Source organism: Schistocerca americana, chromosome 1, assembly GCF_021461395.2.
Source record: "Schistocerca americana isolate TAMUIC-IGC-003095 chromosome 1, iqSchAmer2.1, whole genome shotgun sequence".
Lineage (NCBI taxonomy): Eukaryota > Metazoa > Arthropoda > Insecta > Orthoptera > Acrididae > Schistocerca > Schistocerca americana.
The window spans coordinates 334,019,980-334,040,110 of NC_060119.1; the positions used below are offsets into that span (position 1 = coordinate 334,019,980).

At 44.2% G+C, this 20,131-nt stretch overlaps 1 protein-coding gene across 1 annotated transcript in view; it reads left to right on the forward strand.

Annotated features, from left to right (window-relative positions):
- The first annotated feature begins 18,975 nt into the window (after positions 1-18,975).
- The window catches only part of LOC124547742 (cuticlin-4-like), a 49,123-nt gene continuing 47,967 nt past the window's right edge, over positions 18,976-20,131 (forward strand). Inside the window, exon 1 of the mRNA XM_047125130.1 lies at positions 18,976-19,005. Within this exon, the coding sequence (XP_046981086.1) occupies positions 18,976-19,005 (30 nt within the window). The remainder of the gene's footprint in view (positions 19,006-20,131) is intronic.

The window sequence follows — 20,131 nt, forward strand, 5'->3', positions numbered from 1 at the left end:
GGCAACACTCTTTGTGAATAAACAGAAACAGATGCCAGGTAAAATATTGGAATGAATGAATGTTACAGGACCAAAACACCTAAATAAGACTTCAGTGGTTCATCAGTGGTGCCCGATGGTTTCTTTCTGTATATTGTTAACCAAGTATATGAAATGGATTATTTCTTTGCAAGGGCACGTAAGGTAGATAAGAGTTACAAGAAAATGTAACTTAGTCTATTGATGGGATGACCAGCTCATTTAAATATGAAGGTTCTTGAGAAATAAAGGCGCCGGCCGCGGTGGTCTAGCGGTTCTAGGCGCGCAGTCCGGAACCGCGCGACTGCTACGGTCGCAGGTTCGAATCCTGCCTCGGGCATGGATGTGTGTGATGTCCTTAGGTTAGTTAGGTTTAAGTAGTTCTAAGTTCTAGGGGACTGATGACCACAGTAGTTAAGTCCCATAGTGCTCAGAGCCATTTGAACCATTTTTTGAAATAAAGGCACGGAAGGTTGAAGCTGACACCATGCACTCTCCAAGAATAAAATCATTCAGCAGCAAGTGAAGGTTATTTGAAGCCGGCCATGGTGGCCGAGCGGTTCTAGGCGCTTCAGTCTGGAACTGCGCGATCGCTACGGTCGCAGGTTCGAATCCTGCCTCGGTCATGGATGTGTGTGATGTCCTTAGGTTAGTTAGGTTTGAGTACTTCTAAATTCTAGGGGACTGATGACCTCAGATGTTAAGTGCTCAGAGCCATTTGAACAATTTTTAGTTATTTCAAAACAACTTACATCCAAGTGAAAGAGGCATTATGTATGAACATCGTCTACAGTCGGGCACATGAAACAGCACCGCACTAGCGGTTTCCGATAGACAGAAGCACCAATACACGCTACCCGTACAAGTGAACGCAGTTTCTGCGATATTACGGAGTCGTTGCAGACTTCCTGTTTCCAATCCCTTTTTTTTCTTCTGCCCCCGAGGGGTTGCCACACCGTCATCCGGTTTGGAGAATCGGCTGGCCTCTTCCGAGACGGGAACGGGATCAAGTTGGCGGAATGTGTTCCAGTAGGCTAACGACAACGAAAGCGCCCCTTCGAGGTGGTCCGGCACGTCAAACAGGTTTCACCCAAACATCCCGCGGGCGGCGGGAAAAAACCGAAAACACGGGACGCGACGTCCTGCCTCCAAGAGACAGGGCCAAGCGGTAGGTTAGGAAGACTGATGGCGCGCCCGGCAAATTATTGATAGCGTTCCGCGCCGCGCAGCAGACGCGGCAGCAGGTAGTAATAAGGGGATGCCGGCCGCGGCGTACATCAGCGCTGCCAACCCGAGCGGGAAGCGACGCTTGTAACTCACATTATTATTACGCTCGGCTCTCGAGGCCGAAGGAAAGGACGACCGAGAATAGATTATGCTAAGTCAGCGGCAACGCAGTATCCATACCTGTCGGACCCCTGAAACGATTCTGCTCCACGAAAGTCGGTAACCAGTAATGCAAACACAGTGCGGAGACGGCAACACCAGGAGCCATATAAGTAGCTAAACAGCGCCATTAATTCGGAATCCAGTTGTAATACGTACGTCCCGGTCTCTCTCATTTTCATAGGGGTGTGATTAATTGCCTGTAGGAGATGATCCTTAATTTCTACGGATTTCAAAAATGAAAACATGAACAAGGGGAAGCAACAATATAACTTTACTCGAGAAATGCGTTTGCACCCTCTGGTCAAAGGTAATTTAACCACACGGGCTAAAAATTGCGAGCCATTGTCATCATATCCCATGATTCATTAAAGATCGCAAGAATTATTATACATTTATGCATAACAGACTGCCTCTGGAACTTGCCTTTTGTAAGGAAGGTCTTGGGTTCGATTCCCGGTATCTTCTCGGAGTTTTCTTGCTTAGGGAGGTCTGGAACAGGATCCATTCGGCCTCGTGGGGCCAAATGAGGAGCTGCTTGAATAAAGAATCAGAGGCGTTACCAGGATTCATCTGCTGGCAATAATGGCTGGAGGGTTAGGTGACATGCTGATCACGTGTTCCATGCCCGCAGATTGCTCATCGCACCGCCTAGTAGGCAGCAATCTTCCAGTCGGAACAGGCCTAAGGCCTAATCTGTGAGTGGTGGTTTTACATAAGCAAGTGCTTATCGTGTATATGGTGGCAGTGACTCGTCACAGTTAGTCAATGTAAATCAATTCCATTCGAATAAAAGAATACCGAAAGACTATTTTGGCAATATTGCAATTCAGGTGGCTTGTAGTCGCCTTCCTCCTTCCTGTGCATCTAAATTAAGTAGATGATGATGGAATTAAAGGAAGAGAGAAGCTGAAACCCGGAACAGGTGTAAAAACGTTTCCTCTTGAATAGCACCAAAATATTGTCGTGTTTCATGGCTTCACCTTTCCAGCGGATGACGGTTCAGTGTTACATGCTCTCACACCAAGATCTTTGACCCGCAGTGTGAAATTTGATCCATCACCAGGATTCAAATAAGCTACCGCCAAGACGACCGCCCTTAGCTTCGGAGGCGGCTTCTCAGTAGAGATGTACAAAGTTTCTTAACTACATTTACTCTATGTCATGTTCTCCTTCCATCCAAGCCTCTTGCGTCCGTCGTCTTTTCCCTTGTTCGTGATCTCGGACGCGTAATCGACGTCACAATATTTGGGCATCTGGGTCTGTTCCCCATGATAGTAACAGATGGTGTTAGTACTCGTCCCAAGTCAGGATATTGTGCATCGATGTCTAGGGCTGATTTCTAAACTTGTTTACAGCTGCTTGTAGAGAGACAGCATGATACAATGAGATCCTTTTAGCAGGTGAGGGTTTCACACTAACCATACTGTACACAGTTTTGAGGTTAGTTCTTGAAGGAACAGCAACGTATATACAACTATTTTTCTTGAGGACCTATCTAAGTTTCTTTACTCAGTGAGCTCACAATCGTATGGCGATATTTGCAGGAGACTATAATCAACGTAAACGTCGTTGTGAAAGTTGTAGCGATAATAGAAAAAGGTAAAAGCAGGTTGCGTCTATGTGTTTTCACCAGCAGTAAACTTTTATTGACGATGTGCACATTTTTATGCTGTGTTCAGTTATAAATTATAATCAGCTATTGATGTGTTTGCTGTGGTATTAAGGCTAGCGAATGTGCAAAAAACATTTTATGGAAGAAATTGTGATAGGTTCTTTTGTCAGAGGAGCCGCGTCTTCATTCAACAGGTTCTCTCAGGTGGCGCCCTCTTGAAACAGATGACGAGCAAGACAGAACATCAGTTAAGACATCTGCTGCAATTTTATGCACTCAATGCACATACATCTTTTATGCCTCATGACCGATACACAGCTAAAGTTTACGAAACTTCCTGGTTTAGTAATGCTGAACTAGAGGCAGTATCAGCTACCATAAACACAGGTGTAACTTGGTTTCCTGACGAGTATGGCTACGACACTGTACGGGACATTTCTCTGATATTACTTGGTGAGTAAGAGCCAATGAACTAGAATATCGTTCGAAAAGAATAGCTTAAAACTCCTGTTAGACCTTCTTAATTTGTTTCCAAGATCCTCCTAAATTACTCGAGACGATTGCACGAATGGTTCATTAAGCCGACAGTGGATTTCCTTGTCCATTCTTGTCGGATCTGATATTGTTCTCTGACTTAAATGATGTAGACGGTATGCCAAACTTTAACTCACTTTCCTTCTTTCTAACGTGCATCACCAACGCTGTGATCAGCTCTTTCTGGGTCCACTTCCATTGTGATTTATATTTCACGTATCAAATTTTAAAGCTAATAGTCATTTTACTAAACCATGTGGAAATTTTTATTTGGTAGTCCTAACTGAACACTAACGGCCTTGCCGTAGTGGTAACACCGGTTCCCGTCACACCATTGAAACTGATAGCTGACGGGGATTGTTAGCACTTGATGGTGACCGCTCGGGTCTGTCGAACCCAGTTGGCAAGGGGGGTGCACTCAGCCTTTGTGAGGCCAGTTGAGGAGCAACTTGAGCAGCCAGAGTGAAAACTAAAATGTTATCTGCAGCGACAGAGCAACGTACTTGATGCTTGAATGAACTTCAAATAGGAAACTGAGCCATCAGAGATTAAGTGGCTTTCAGATCCAGAGTGAAGAGGTTTCGGTCTCATTCGGATATCCAATGTGAGGTTTTATGCAACACTCATTTTCAGAATAGAATGAGCAGAACATGAGATGCTTTGCTGAGTGTAATTATATATTTTGACGATGCCATTACGGCTTTATCACATTAGAACGTGTGTAGAACAGATCTGAAGACGGTCATTAGTGACACAAACCGGTCATCGTCGAAGAACTTTATATTGCGATTAAAAAAAAAAAAATGGCTCAAATGGCTCGGAGCACTATGGGATTTAACAGCTGAGGTCATCAGTCCCTTAGAACTTAGAACTACTTAAACCTAACTAACCTAAGGACAACACACACATCCATGCCCGAGGCAGGATTCGCACCTGTAACCGTAGTGGTCGCGCGGTTCCAGACTGTAGCCACTAGAACCGCTCGGCCATCTAGGCCGGCTCACATTACGGGTAACTGCAGTATACGCACGAATCTTTATCCAACACATTCATGTAGTTTGATAAATATTTTAGCCTCAAATGGTTCTTAAGTCCAGGGAACGGTGAAGATATAGTGCTGTACAACAACGAAGTGTCAGTGAGGACTACTTGGCCCGAATTTCACTCATATATCGCCGCAAGCTGTAATACCGTATCTGCATGTCTTTATCGTTTCCATCATTGCCGCAATTCTGACAAGGTATAAGGCAGCATATGTGAGAGGGCTGTGACGTATCGAAGTCGTAGTCTGTGAGTTGAGCATACTGAGAATAGTTCACAAGTTTTACGTACACCTTGTCGCACTATGGCATAGAAAGACTCACGGGTTTCATTTCACAAGCACCTGTTCACCCAGAGAGTGGAAAGCGACACGCAAGTTACGGCTGTCGGAGACAGAATGCGGACCTGAGTTTCGCGTATTTGGTGCCAGGCGCGCGCGCGCAGTGAAAGTCTGTGGCGGCTCCGCAAGGCGCGGTGCAGCCGACGGTTCCGTGTAGAGCCGTGGGGGGCGGACACGACATCCGGCAGCGGGGGGGCAGCGGCAGGGGCAGGAAGAGGCTTCGCTTTCTGTGGCCGCCACCTGGCGCGGGCTAACGGGACCAGGGAGCGGCGCGCGGAACTGGGACGCACCAGTAGGTCAGTGATGCCTCTCCAGGATGCGGCCGCGCTGCTGCGCATGCGCCGTGCGCCTGCCGCCCGATGCCCACTGCCCTCCCGGCTAGCCAAGCGCGTACGACGTTGACCGCGGATACTGACGCACGAGCTCCAATTGTAACAAAGCATTCAAGTCTGTTGTTGCTGAGAATTACCACCAATAGTGAGGGGGGTCCACAATATACTAAGCAAGCCTTCTTAAGGCATTTGGCTACGGGCATTTCTGCTACATACGTTGAAAAATATCACCAACAGTATAAAATTCATTGGTGTGTCGAGAGGAGTCGGATAAATTTCAGCACTGGATACCATCCTCTCTTTTCTTTTGCCTTCCATATCTCTTTATAACTGCAATACCATTGATATGTAGTGTGAGGTTGGAACAACTGCCGGCCTGAGTGGCCGAGCGGTTCTAGGCGCTACAGTCTGGAACCGCGCAGGTTCGAATCCTGCCTCGGGCATGGGTGTGTGTGATGTCCTTAGGTTAGTTAGGTTTAAGTAGTTCTAAGTTCTAGCGGACTGATGACCTCAGAAGTTGTGCTACAGTGCTCAGAGCCATTTTTTGGAACAATTCAGGAAGAAGAGACATTCATTACATCACTACCGTACCTACAGCACATCGCAAGATTAATGCAATACTTCTTCTATACATTTCTATAAGACTGTTTAAACATTGTACTTCCGTAAAGAAATATTAGTTAACAATGTTGGCTTCTTGTTCTGAATTCCTGCGACTTCTAATTTCAGGTTGGCCTTATAGGAATTCAAGTGTCCGAACATTAGTAACGAGTGCCCCATCCCTCAGAATTTGCTGCATTCCTCGGAATTCTTCTAAGCCGAGGTCTTCTCCTCGTCCATCTTCGGAGTAAAACTACGTGTTCTTTCTACTTCAAACTATATTACAATGCCTAAATAAAGTCTTCTTGGGTATTAGGGCGCGTTATTATGAAACACTAAAGTAACTATAATACCGACGTTTCGACCGACTTTGCAGCAGTCTTCTTCAGGGCGTAGCGTTAGCATTTTAGTTGCTTTAGTGGAAATCTACGAGTTTCTATTACAATGTTTGTAATTCCCATACATATTTTACATTTCTTAATTGATACCGAGTTACCAGTGAGGAAGGTTCCAGGTTGGAAAAGCCGTTGTAGAAATAGCGGTCATTTCTATAAGTACGACAGTAAAATACTCCTCTAACAATTATGGTTACGACGCTCCACTGGCCTTTGCTCTGAATTTATTTGGTAAGTGGAAGCCTAAAAACTAGGCTCGCAAATGGAAAGAGTGGGATTCAAACCCGTGTTAAGCCTCGCTGATTTGTTTCCCTGGTCCCTCTAAATCGCTAGAGGTGATTGCCGTAATGGACTGATTTCCTTCCCCATTGTTGTCGAATCCGAGGCTGTGCTCTGTCTCTAACGATGTCGGCGTCACGTCATATTTTGTCCCCCTTTCGCATTAGCTCCAATTTCTCTGATTTATTCGATCCGTAATTTGGCGATACATGCGTGGAAAGAAGTAATTTGTTGCCCACTCTCCTTCGAAAGTACGGTCTCGGAATTTTAACAGTAAATCCTTACGTCTCGCGGAGTGGTCGCGCGGTTTGGGGCGCCATATCACGGATTGCGCGGCCGCTCTTGCCGGAGGTTCGAGTCCTCCCTCGGGCATGGGAGTGTGTGTTGCTCTTAGCGTGTTAGTTTAAGCAGTGCGTAAGTCTAAGGACCAATGACTTCAGCAGTTTGGTCCCTTAGGAATTCAAACACGTAGTAAAACCTTACGGCGTGCTTGACGCCTCTCTTTTAGTGGCTGCCAATGGAGTTTTTTAAGCATACCCGTGATGCTCTCCCCTTTTCTAAGCGATGCGTAACGAAATGCGTCGCTCTTCATCGTATATTCTGCATCTGTTCTATTAATACAACTTGATAGGCGTTTCGTTGGCCAATTGTTTGTTGGACGAATTCGGATAAATCTCAGCCTAGCGTCCGCTTTTCCTACTTTTAATTCGATCTGGATGATACTCATACGTATTTTGCAGTTCTTACCATTTCCAATAACGCTTCTCCAGTAGCGTAATCGAACAGTTACGTATCTCTTCGCCTGTTTATGGACAGTACGTTACATTTATTTACTTTCATGGTCACCGGCCAGGTCTTGCATCAATCAACGACTCTCGACAGGTTTGACTGCCTTTCGCTACACTCTTCTGGCGTTGCAGCCTCTTGTAGCTTCTGAGTTAACTACATGATCATTTATACGCGGTGTGTTAAGGGTGTAGGCACAGATATTTTAATAAAAGGTACCTTAATATGTACCCACCACAAAGTGTTCGTTGTTTTTTCTCAGCATCTAATAGTTGTCCAGCGAAAACATCATGTAGTTTAGTACCCGATGTCCCTGCATGGTTGTAACTGCGCTTTCAGTGTAGACTGCCCGTTTTCTACACCTCAATACCTGACCTGCTGCCCAAGGGGAAGCGAACATTAATGGTTTGCTTGTGTCACCCTACTTGGTGGTACCAGCCAACCGAAAAATGTTCTACTCGTGATAGCTGCAATTATTAGTCTGCAAATGAAGTAAATACTGATGTATCATTGTTCAGTACACTGTGTTCAGTCATCAACAGAAATGTGGGCACTTATACCCCCAACACATTGTATATTGCAAATAGTATTGGTCCCATAACAACTTTACATATCTCGATTTCTCCTCGTTAAGCAACGTGTTGAGCTCTTATCTATGAGAAAGTCAACGATGATTCCATACATAAAAATACCGTAATGAAGATGATTAATTGATAAATTTTTGTACTAGTTACGAAGAGGCTGTCCTTAGAGCTGCTTTGATTTTGCAGTTACTTTAGGGGATAGAAGACAGGTTGCAAAAATCTGCCTTTGTTAACAGCTACAACGTTTCCTTCTCTTCCCTCTCACAATCGCTTCATGCCCTCCAATCTACTCAAAATTAAAGACTCGCCGTAAGACTTGCTGTCGGTGAGAAAAGAAGAAAAAATAACGGAAAAAAACAGAGTGGTCCAAATAAAACTGCCTCCAAAATTGTTTTCGGTTAATCAATCTCTGGATCAATGAACTGATGAGGACTGACAGTATGGATGGAGCAACCGCACAAGCAACAATGCCACGAGTTCGTGAGTTATTTGGTCTTCACAGACAGCACAGACAATAAAATCTCCTTACATCAAAGATTACCGCATTTCTCTACTTGTATCTCTTAGCTATTTAGCGATGCTCTTATTCGAAATAATATTACTTACCTCATTGTCAGTTGTGGAGCGCAGGGACCAACAGTATGATCCATTTGCTACGCTACGTAATCGAGTTTACTTCGCTGGGTGACTGAAAGAAAGAGGGGGGGAGGGCGGGGGTGCATAACATTAAAGATGTGCAAGAGAGTGCAGAGTGCAAGGTTGCGAACAGACTAATTTCTGAGAACAAGTATTTGTGAGCACAGAAAACCTGATGACAATAAGATGAATGGTAGACACCAATCAGTTAATATTTGCGCTTACTTACCGTCACATGATTTCGCCGAAAATATCCAGCCAGACATCGGAAATTAGCCTAAATTGAGCGCTGCTGACATTTTCTGGAGCCCTTCGAGAACTGATTTCACTGCTCGCAGCAGACATTGCAAAGAGAGAAAGTAACCTGCCTGTTAAGCGTTCCTGTATTTCTCTGTGAAGCATCAGGTGGACAAAAGAACTACTTTCATTCATATCGGTATTTCTAGCAGTGAATCGATATACGATCATGAATTATATTCATAAAATCTAAACAAGGGATGCTGAGCAATCTCGTTATTTCCCTTGCAGTGCGAATTGTTGAGCTGTGTATTGGGGTCCCGCCGCGGCAATATTTTAATCTGTCCGTAAATTTTTTTTGGAGAGCACGCCTGAATGCCCAGTGAAAGTTAAATGCTGCAAAAATTCCATTTTTTTTTTTTGTATTTGCCGAGTTTTAGAAGGATTGCAATAACGTTGGGAGCTCACGGTATTATTTGATGATGACTCTATGACTTTTTTGATTAATTTTAAATGAGAACGTATTATTAACAAAAACGTGAATCAGTTCTGGGTAAAAATACTTGTACTGAGACTTATTTTGTGACTGTAATACGAATTGCGTGTGAACCGACTGAAGACAGCACCGGTCGCGCTAAGGTGAAAATTGCGTTTTCAAGACGCCGACAAAATGAAACCGTTTTCACGCAAATCTAACAGAACGGCCACCATTCATTCTAAATTCATTACAGTTACATTGTAAGTAAGTGCAACTGTTTGTGTGTCTGGAATCAACATAATAAACGCTCCTGTTAGAAGCTTCTGTTAACTTCGAAAAGGGAAACGATTTTCAAAACTTCGTCTGGGAATCAGAACTGGCCGATAGAACTGCAAATGCAATTATTTTTTACATGGTTTTTTGCGGGTTACCGCACATTAGACGCTAATTGCGGGCAAAGGCGTATGGGACTAGTGTATTTACGACAGCAAATTGTACCTTACTTGCAGCGCCTAAGCCATTCTAAAACATAATCATGGAAAAATAACCACGTATGGACATGACTCCAGAAATTTAATCGTGCACTTTATTCTATTAGTGTGGAATGATATCTAACAAGAAATGAATATAATCGTTATGACTCTTTTCAGTTCTTACGATTTTGTCTATTAATATAATTACCACTCTCTTTCTCTTGAAGGCGTACTGGAAATTAAATGGAACTTCTATCAAAATACCACTCGATTCTCTAACTTGCTCTCACGAGTAATCATTTTATCATATTTAACTTAAACAACATACGTGTCTAGTCTGGTCAACTGATCACTGCATTCTATGATACTGAATTATGTTTTTAGAGTTTACTTTTAACAGAAATCTACGAATAGATCTACGAATAGCGATGCACTGTTATTAACAACCAGCTTTTCCAAAGGTATATTTCTCGATATCGGCTGTATCTTGGTAGGAATCTGTTGATATAGCGTATCATTGAAAACCCAGTTTTCACTTTCTATTTGAGAGACAGGTTTCTCTCATTATTGAGATCTCAGTTTTTTTGTAGTGATATTACTAATTACTGTCTGTTTAGTACAATTGAGTATGGACCTCACAGGACACATTTCCAAAGGCTTTCTGGGCTACCTTTCAAATCTGTCACGGCAAGACACTTCCACTCCTCTACTCACATATCAAAACTTTCATCTAACCACTTTCCCTTAATGAGAGAAAACCTACCCCTTGGTAGCCATTGTCATGAGTGAAGCATTTGATACACTCTCGTTCCCCTAATTTTCCTTTGCAACTCACGCAGTGACTCTTCCTTGGTGCTTATGAACACATGTGTCAGTGATGGTGTTTCTAAAATTCGAACTTAGCACAAGATACTTCGAGCTAATTTAATTCGGATCCTTGTTTGGGGCCTCGTGAGCAGTTAGACATTCCACTCGCATACACCAGTTTCTCGTGCAGGAAATAAGCGTTTGTTTTCCTTTACTGTCTTCTGAATCTCTGACTACACTGTTGATCGAATTTTTAGTTTGTAGCCACTGATGCATGCACACACGGTTTGATCTACTGTCAGTCACAAGTCAATGTGACAAATAGTGGTATAAAAAATTTGACTTTGGCCATAATTTTTGTTTTTATTTTCTTACATGCAATGGGCCCAGTAACGGAAGACAGAGATACGTATTAGAAACTTTTTAAAAATGTGGTTGAGCCAGTTTTTATATTACACGAATTCCTACACTCTGTTTTCCACAGCAGTGCCATCGGGTTAATATTCTTCTTTCTTTTATGTTTTTAATTTTTTTCTTTGGCCGTGACCCATTATGGACAGTTCTGGAGTTGTAATGAAACAGTTACTTATGACACGTAGTATCGATATCGATTTTTGATTGTGCTGCTAAATGTCAGACAAAACATTCAAGAGTTTCGGCTACCATCCAGATTAGTTGTAGCCTACTTTTGATCCTGACACTGAACGTGACTTTCCTCTGACACCTTGAACCAACTAACAGATTCCCCCATGACTTCTTGCTAGTTCACAATACGGCTAGTTCACAATACGGCGTTCCGTATTACCCTCCTGATCCCTCCGATTCCATATTCTGCTAACAGTCATTGGATCTCGACCAACGCGAGCAGCAATGTCACGATACGATAAACCGCAATCGCGATAGGCTACAATCCGACCTTTATCAAAGTCGGAAACGTGATGGTACGCATTTCTCCTCCTTACACGAGGCACAACAACAACTTTTCTCCAGGCAACGCCAGTCAACTGCTGTTTGTCTACGAGAAATCGGTTGGAAACTTTCCTCATGTCAGGACGTTATAGGTGTCGCCAGCGGCGCCAACGTTGTGTGAATACTCTGAAAAGCTAATCATTTGGATATCACAGCATCTTCTTCCTGTCGGTTAAATTTCGTGTCTGTAACACGTCGTGGTGTAGCAATTTTAATGGCCAGTAGTGAAGTTCTAAGTCTAGGGGACTGATGACCTCAGATGTTAAGTCCCACAGTGCTTAGAGCCAGTTGAACCATGGGAAATTCAGTAGTTCTTATGCCAGCCTGGTAGTCCTTATCGCAACCTGTTTAATGGATTTGCAGGGAGGCGAACCTTTCATATGCTACCGGAAACTGGCTTTGGCGTTCACAATGACCTCCGCGACCAGTAAACGTGTTGCCATTTCGGTATTGGCTCAGTTACCGACCTTTCTAGACGTATCTTGTACGTTGGTATCGGGACGTGTCTGTGGCGGAGTGTCCGTCAGGTGCGCGGGCTGTGTTCACTTTCTTCGCGAGGGCGCCGTCGGAGCGGCGGTCACGGGCTCGGGCTGGGGTGGGGGCCGCTCAGTGGGTCAGCGGCGGCGGCGGGCGCGCGCGGCCTCGGCGGCGCCAGTCTGCGCGCGTCTTCCCAGCGGCCGCGGCACGCCGACACAGCTGACACCGGCCCAGCGCGCGCGCGCGATTCCGCGTGCGTCTCCAGTGCCCTCACGCAGCTCCGCTCAGCGCCCGCCGGACTGCCGCTCAGTCGCCGACGGACGCCAACGGAACTCGCATTACCAGGCAATGTTCTTTATTACTCGCGTGTTCGCGGTTGCAGTGCAGCCACGTGGACGTCGAGCCGTCTCTACGTCTCGGCCGTGCACTTGTGTGGACTATCAGGCCGTTACTGCAGCACCAGTGCTACATGTGAAAGATTCTGTGGCAGTCCTAATACGTGTTATAGTATTTCGAGCGTCGTCGCCTTCTACGATCGTATTGCTTGTGGGAAGAAACACAGACACGTCAGTCGATAAGGGATCTACAAGTGAATTATGGAAGAACATAGTAGCAGGTCAAAGACAAAAATAAATCACTCCGTCCTTTCGAAAATAATTTATCTGACCTATTTTGAGAGAAAACTTCCTTCTGTACGTCAGTCGGTGCCAGAACATCGAATTTGTTTTCAAAATTTTACAATTTGTTCTAGGCGTCAGTCGTTGGACTGTTTGTCTTCCATCTTCAAAAATGTTCAAATGGCTCTGAGCACTATGGGACTTAACTTCTGAGGTCATCAGTCCCCTAGAACTTAGAACTACTTAAACCTAATTGACCTAAGAACGCCACACACATCCATGCCCGAGGCAGGATTCGAACCTGCGACCGTAGCGGTCGCGCGGTTCCAGACTGTAGCGCGTAGAACCGCTCGGTCACCCAGGCCGGCTGTCGTCTCTCTAATGCCATATTTTACTTCAGTAGATACTTATAACAGCAGACGTCCCCGAGAACTGTTTCACATGTTTGTGTCTACAAATTTCTTCTCAACTTCCTTTCAGTTTCACGTCAACCATTACAGGTTGCCTTAGTACATTTACCACTATATGTTCCTCTCCTTACAATATCTACACCTTTCTTGCTGTGGGTAAGACAGTGGCCTTATTTCTGAAAAGGGACAAGAGTCAAATTACCAACTAGAGATCCAGATTTATGTTTCCTGTGACTACCATAAATTACGTCAGTCGAATGCTAGGACGTTTCCCTTGACTAATCAGAGTTCGTGCTTTTGTCTGTAATGATCTCAAAATCTATGGGACTCCCAGCTTCTTAGCCTTTTTACCCTTTCTACTGACATTTATCGAAAAACCTGTTGCTTCTTCTGTTTTACAAAACAGCTCCTCATCTGACACGTTTACCTGGAGGCATAACTTCCTTTTTACTTATGTGTCAGAAAATGTTAGTTGTTTTCAAATTTCTTCTTCCACGATTATACTGCTGTTGGCATTTCACAGCCATAAAATGATTTTCTTCGACAGATTCAAAAGTTCCTCGACATTTCTGCGTCAAAAAAATTAATGTTATTTTAAAATTTTCAGGTCCAATGCTTTCATTATATCTAGAATACTAGGATTTTATGTGAAGCTGAGACATGTAGAGATGAACATTTCTGTGGCAAATTACAGCGTAGTTTTTCCAAGTATGAGATTGCTGATTATAATTCCGAACGTACTAACATTTTATTGCACTGGAGAAAACTTTCGAAGCTATTGTGATGTTTTCGACAAATACGTGTACGCTGAAATTAATCAGATCCCAGATTTTCGTCCAACAGTCTGCCAGTGAGTGAATATGGCGACAACTTGCTTCATTAAACGAAACGCTGGCGATTATAACGGTGCTTAACTTTAAAGGGTTGACAAACTAATTTTACGTCTGATAACATGATGTTTGAAAATATCCGGATTTGGATGTTTACTTTCGTTTTGATGCAGCTGAAGAACCAAAAGGAGACTCGTTCTGCCTATACGGCAAGAGAGCATCAAATTCACGCTATAGAACAAGAGAAAAGTACTTGTAGACTGAATTTGTGAGACGTCTTCGGAAGTCTCATGTGGTACACCTCTACCTGGAAGAGCCAGGGTTTCGGTCTGATGGCCACAGACCGTTTGTTTTTATCCGTCATGAGAATTATGACGTAAAATTAACTGCTGTAAAGTAATGAGTGTGATACAAAAAATGCTAAAGATTTCGTTGTATAAATGTCTGGTAGATTATCCGAAAGTAAACTGTCAGGGAAACATTACTAAGCTCCTGTTTCTTTTAGGACACAGCACCTGTCCGTTAACCAGGCCGTTGAAAGTGTACTGTTCTCATTAATGTTTCGCAGATACGTGACCAATATCTCTTAGTGTTCATTAACTGAGCTAATCCTCAGAAAGTTTTCCAGTTTCTAATCCGATTGACTACGTCAATGTAGCGAAGACAATAGAATTTCATCCGATATAAATCTGTATAGCTGAAAGCAAAACGGATGGAACTTGGAGACAAATTTCTGGTGCATTATACTCACATAGCATTAATTTACCATTAGGCTTCTCCAACTTGCTCCCAATGACGCCACTTGAGTTGAAGGCGTTCCAACTGCTCACTGTTACTGAAAGCTGATATGCATCTTGCTTACGGATACATATTCGTATACACTTATAATAACTGTGGTAGTAGGAAGAGAATACTTTTACTATGCACTGAGTAGACCTCAGAGTGTTTCACTCGCGGCTGCTTGACTTCTGCACAGCAAGTGGTGTATCCAACACTCTCCCTTACGATCACGTCGGAGATCTGGAGTGAAATCTCAAGATCCCTTCTGTCATAACTGAAATCGACTTACGAAAATCCTTAGTGACATATGACTTAAACATTGAATAAAACCTAAAATACATGTAGTTGGACTTGGTATCGGGATTATAGCGTGTGCAGATGTGTAGCGACATCAGCAAAGGCACATTCGTTCTTACTATGACACGACAGGTAAATGCAGTCTCAAACTACGCCTATTTAAGAATGTTGTGGTAGCATAAACAGAGGATACTTGTTTAAACCCACAATACGTCTTAAAAACTGCTTATTTCCCAAAGTACAAGGTGGTATTACTCGCTAGTGTGCTTTGGCGCATAGGGGTGATTTTAATACCTGTCTACATCTATATCTACATTTATACTCCGCAAGCCACCCAACGGTGTGTGGCGGAGGGCACTTTACGTGCCACTGTCATTACTTCCCTTTCCTGTTCCAGTCGCGTATGGTTCGCGGGAAGAACGACTGCCGGAAAGCCTCCGTGCGCGCTCGAATCTCTCTAATTTTACATTCATGATCTCCTCGGGAGGTATAAGTAGGGGGAAGAAATATATTTGATACCTCATCCAGGAACGCACCCTCTCGAAACCTGGACAGCAAGCTATATCGCGGTGCGCCTCTCTTGAGTTTGCTAAACATCTCCGTAACGCTTACCAAATAACCCTGTATTCTGTGTGTTAAGGAAGGAACGATCGAACGAATGAAAAGCGAGAGAGAAACAGTCCACTTAGTGGGAGCGGAGAAAGAGTCGTACTTTTAGATCGGGTGTGATTTCGATCCTCAAATCACAGTACTGATTTAGGTTCTCCACAGAAAGGCTAGAATGCTTGTCCAATTAAAAGGTCCTCGACACATGTTCGGAAATACAGAAATGAGAAAACTACATATAGCTTCCAGAATGAGATTTTTCACTCTGCAGTGGAGTGTGCGCTGATATGAAACTTCCTGGCAGATTAAAACTGTGTGCCGGACTGAGACTCGAACTCGGGACCTTTGCCTTTCGCGGGCAAGTGCTCTACAAACATTTTTTTTTTTTTTTTTTTTTGTAATCTCAATGTCATTTTTTTCGCTTTCGTTCGTTGCATCTGCTCGGGTCGGATGTCACAAGACATCCGTTTTAGTTCGTCGCTGATCCATTAACTCAGTTTTTTTTATTACAGAGGGCAGCTAACCCTCTGACCAAACACGCTGAGTTACCGTGCCGGCTAGCCGGACCGAGGCTCGAACTCGGGACATTTGTCTTTCACGGGCAAGTGCTCTACCAACTGAGCTACCCAAGCACGACTCACGCCCCGTCCTCACAGCTTTCCTTCTGCCAGGAGACGAGGTACTGGCAGAAGTAAAGCTGTGAGGACGGGGCGTGAGTCGTGCTTGGGTAGCTCAGTTGGTAGAGCACTTGCCCGCGAAATGCAAAGGTCCCGAGTTCGAGTCTCGGTCCGGCTAACAGTTTTAATCTGCCAGGAAGTTTACATATAAGTTGTCGGAATGTCTTATGTCAAGTTGTACTGTGTTTCGCAGGATGTTATAAATCTAAGAAATTTTTCCCTGCTCGCTAAGCGCTAGATTTAGTGCATACGACTGGTGCAGAGCTGTAGTGTGACGGAGGTGTGCGTTGCTGTTTCAGCCTGTGACTGGCCATGGAGCGGACGCGGCGCCTCTCCCCGGCCCCGGCGTGCTGCCTGCTGCTCGCCCTCGCCCTCGCGCTGCTGCTACAGGTACGGCCGTCTTCGGGCTCTGTCCGCTGCACTAACCAACTCCACCGGCTGGCCCACCCTGCACACGTGGCACACCCTCACACTCCTGCAGAAATAGGATGGATCCGAAAAGCTTCCGCCACCTGCGGAACATCTCCCAAACTACACAGAAAATGCTGCACTGCTCAACAGAGCATTGATGTAACACGATGAATGCGTCTTCAAAAACCCATCCAAATTACTACACAGATGACCGTTTCATCTAGTAAGTTTCAAACTGTTAGTATCAAGTAAACCTGTCATCAACCTGAAGAGTAGGCAACGGCCTTGCCGCAGTGGATACACCGGTTCCCGTGAGATCTCCGAAGTTAAGCGCTGTCGGGCGTGGCCGGCACTCGGATGGGTGACCATCCAGCCACCATGCGCTGTTGCCATTTTTCGGGGTGCACTTAGTCTCGTGATGAGTTACTCGACCGAATAGTAGCGGCTCCGGTCAAAGAAAACCACCATAACGACCGGGAGAGCGGTGCGCTGACCACACGCACCTCCTATCCGCATCCTGAAGTGAGGATGACACGGCGGTCGGGTGGTCCCGATGGGCCAGTTGTGGCTTGAAGACGGACTGCAACCTGAAGAGTACTCTGACCCCCAAAGTGCTCAAATGAACGCTTTCTATTGAGGACGGCATGTCCTTATACTCTGTCAAAATAAAAACCATTTCACTCAATCACTTGTAGTGGAACCTACCACTTTGTGTAAAGTTCATTCACACTACACCTTTTATTCACACGAAGGAAGCACTGACAGAAGTAACGGTCACACTAAACTGCCAGCAAAAAGCTTCTGTGCATACAAAAACCATCATTACAAACATTTTTCATCACCATCGCTTTTTCATGAGAGGTATAATAACACATTCGTAATGCCCAGGCTAAAAATTCTATGGAAAACAAATCGGTCCTTAAAGACCAGCCGGAATTAAACGCTTATTAAAGACAGCACTTTTTGGAGAGTTATCACCAATTCGTATTCCATTTCCTTTCTCGCTTCCTTGTGGAGTATTCGGAAAGCAAAAAATTGTTCTCGCTAGCTACACTTCTTAAAAGTCCCCTTACGTAACTCTGTAGGCCTAAATACCCTATACGTTATGTTTTGGTTGGCAGGAGAGCCAACACCGTGTTACTAGAAGGAGGCCGAAAGGCATGCGTTTTAGCTCACGCAGGCTGGCGTGAGGTCTGTAACAGGACAAGGAAATTAGAATTTAGAAAAACGGACGTAGCTGGTGGAATACTTAACTTTAATCCGTTAATGAAGAACGTCGGTCTTGCCGGTACATGATTCACAACATCAATGGTAACTGATAATGGCGCCTTGCTAGGTCGTAGCAAATGACGTAGCTGAAGGCTATGTTAAACTATCGTCTCGGCAAATGAGAGTGTATTTTGTCAGTGAACCATCGCTAGCAAAGTCGGTTGTACAACTGAGGCGAGTGCTAGGAAGTCTCTCTAGACCTGCCGTGTGGCGGCGCTCGGTCTGCAATCACTGATAGTGGCGACACGCGGGTCCGACGTATACTAACGGACCGCGGCCGATTTAAAGGCTACCACGTAGCAAGTGTGGTGTCTGGCGGTGACACCACACGTTAGCGCATCACACATGATAGATTTTACAGAATATTTCAACCGCTGACAGTGCCTGAGTTACCTTACTAAAGCCTCCTTTCTTCCTTCCTATAATGATAAAGATTTATCGCAGAAAGATTCCTATTTTAAAAAAAAATGTGTAAAATCTTATGGGGCTTAACTGCTAAGGTCATCAGTCCCTAAGCTTACACACTACTTAACCTAAATTGTCCTAAGGACAAACACACACACCCATGCCCGAGGGAGGACTCGAACCTCCGACGGGATCAGCCGCACAGTCCATGACTGCAGCGCCTTAGACCGCTAGGATTCCTATTACATCTCGTTGCCCCGTGTGCAGTATGTAGCTTGCTTTCCTGCATTCTCCACACGCTTTCTACCTCTGTCTCTCTTCCTTACTAACCCTTTCTTCAACACTGTCGTCTGATGGTACTTTGGTTTTTGAGAATTTTTTGCAGATGTTTAGTATTTTAGGTTTCTTTTCATATCATGCTTGTAGCTAGCATACGGGCTTCATGCTTTTTTATACATGCCTTTACATTTTACAAGTACTTTATAAGCTAGGTTCCTTAGCTATATATCCCATCCGCGTGCATCAAATCATCTTTATCAAATTTGAAACTACCCGATGTCATTCTTATGGTCAGTCATGGTGCAGGAAATCTACTGGAACTGTAGCTACGGACGATAAAAAGTGAGCAGTCACGTCGCCCTGAAAATCTTCCTCCTCTCTGTAGGGCACAGAAATGATCGTTCCACATGAAGGAAGGTGTTGGAGATGAAGACCAGGTTGGGGAATCAGTCCTAATGTTGTTAAATAACCATTATGGCATTCGTTGAAGTTACCCTTATAAATCCTAAACTGCAGTAAGTCGACGGGAATTTAAACCTTTCCCATTCGGACTGCTCGTGCTGCACCCTAGTCATTGTGCCATCTCATTTGGTTTTAAGGGATGCTGAAGAAGAAGAAATTATATTCGGAGTATTGATATGGACACTCCTCATCCAAAAATTATAACACAAAATACTTGCACACGGCCAGCACGAAATGATACTTCAGTTTAAGCGACCAGTAACAGACTATACTTAAATTTGGAAATACCGATGAAACTTCTGCTTCTGGTGTCGATGTAGGCATTCCTATGAATTCATCTCCATCCGTTCTAAGAACTCTGACTTAGTTTGGACAGCATCACAACTTTTAATAATCCTTGCAAGAAATTAGTCTTAAACGCCAGTGGTATCTTTTAATCAGGCTTTTTACACGTTTCGCATGGCGTACAAGTCGAACTCAGTCAGATCAAGTGAATGCGCTGCCCAACGAACAGTGCTTGATAGCCAACCTTCAAGGAAGTTCTGAGTACTAAACTCACGGACACTGTAGAGTGTAGATCGAATTACGTGCTATACCGTTCCGTGCTCAGTCCTTACTGAAAATAAACACTGATCAATAGACTCAATGATGCTTAATTACACCAGCCAATCGTTTTCTGCCTTGACATGTCAGCACGTAACGCTAATAATCCACGTTTTGTTTGTGAGTTCCGGCTGAGCTCCGCGGTCGTCCGGCAACTATGTTGATTCTTAACTTTTGACATGGGAATTTCAAGAATGATGTGTCTTATCTCTTCCTGACACTTTCGAATTCTGTACGACAGTTTCTCACAGTGATGGAAACTCCCTCCACAGAGATTCTCACTACGAGCCTAAGACTATGTAACCAGAAATATTCAATACTGCCTCCCATCGCCCACGAGACTCATCTTCTGATATAACAGAAAGCTTTAGAGAAAACCTCTGTTAACTTGTACGTAAGTTCCCCAGTCATACTGTAACCATCGATGGAGACTTCGATCATCCAACAATTAATTGGTAAAATTATGGTTTTGTTAGTAGTTGGCGTGATGAGACATCT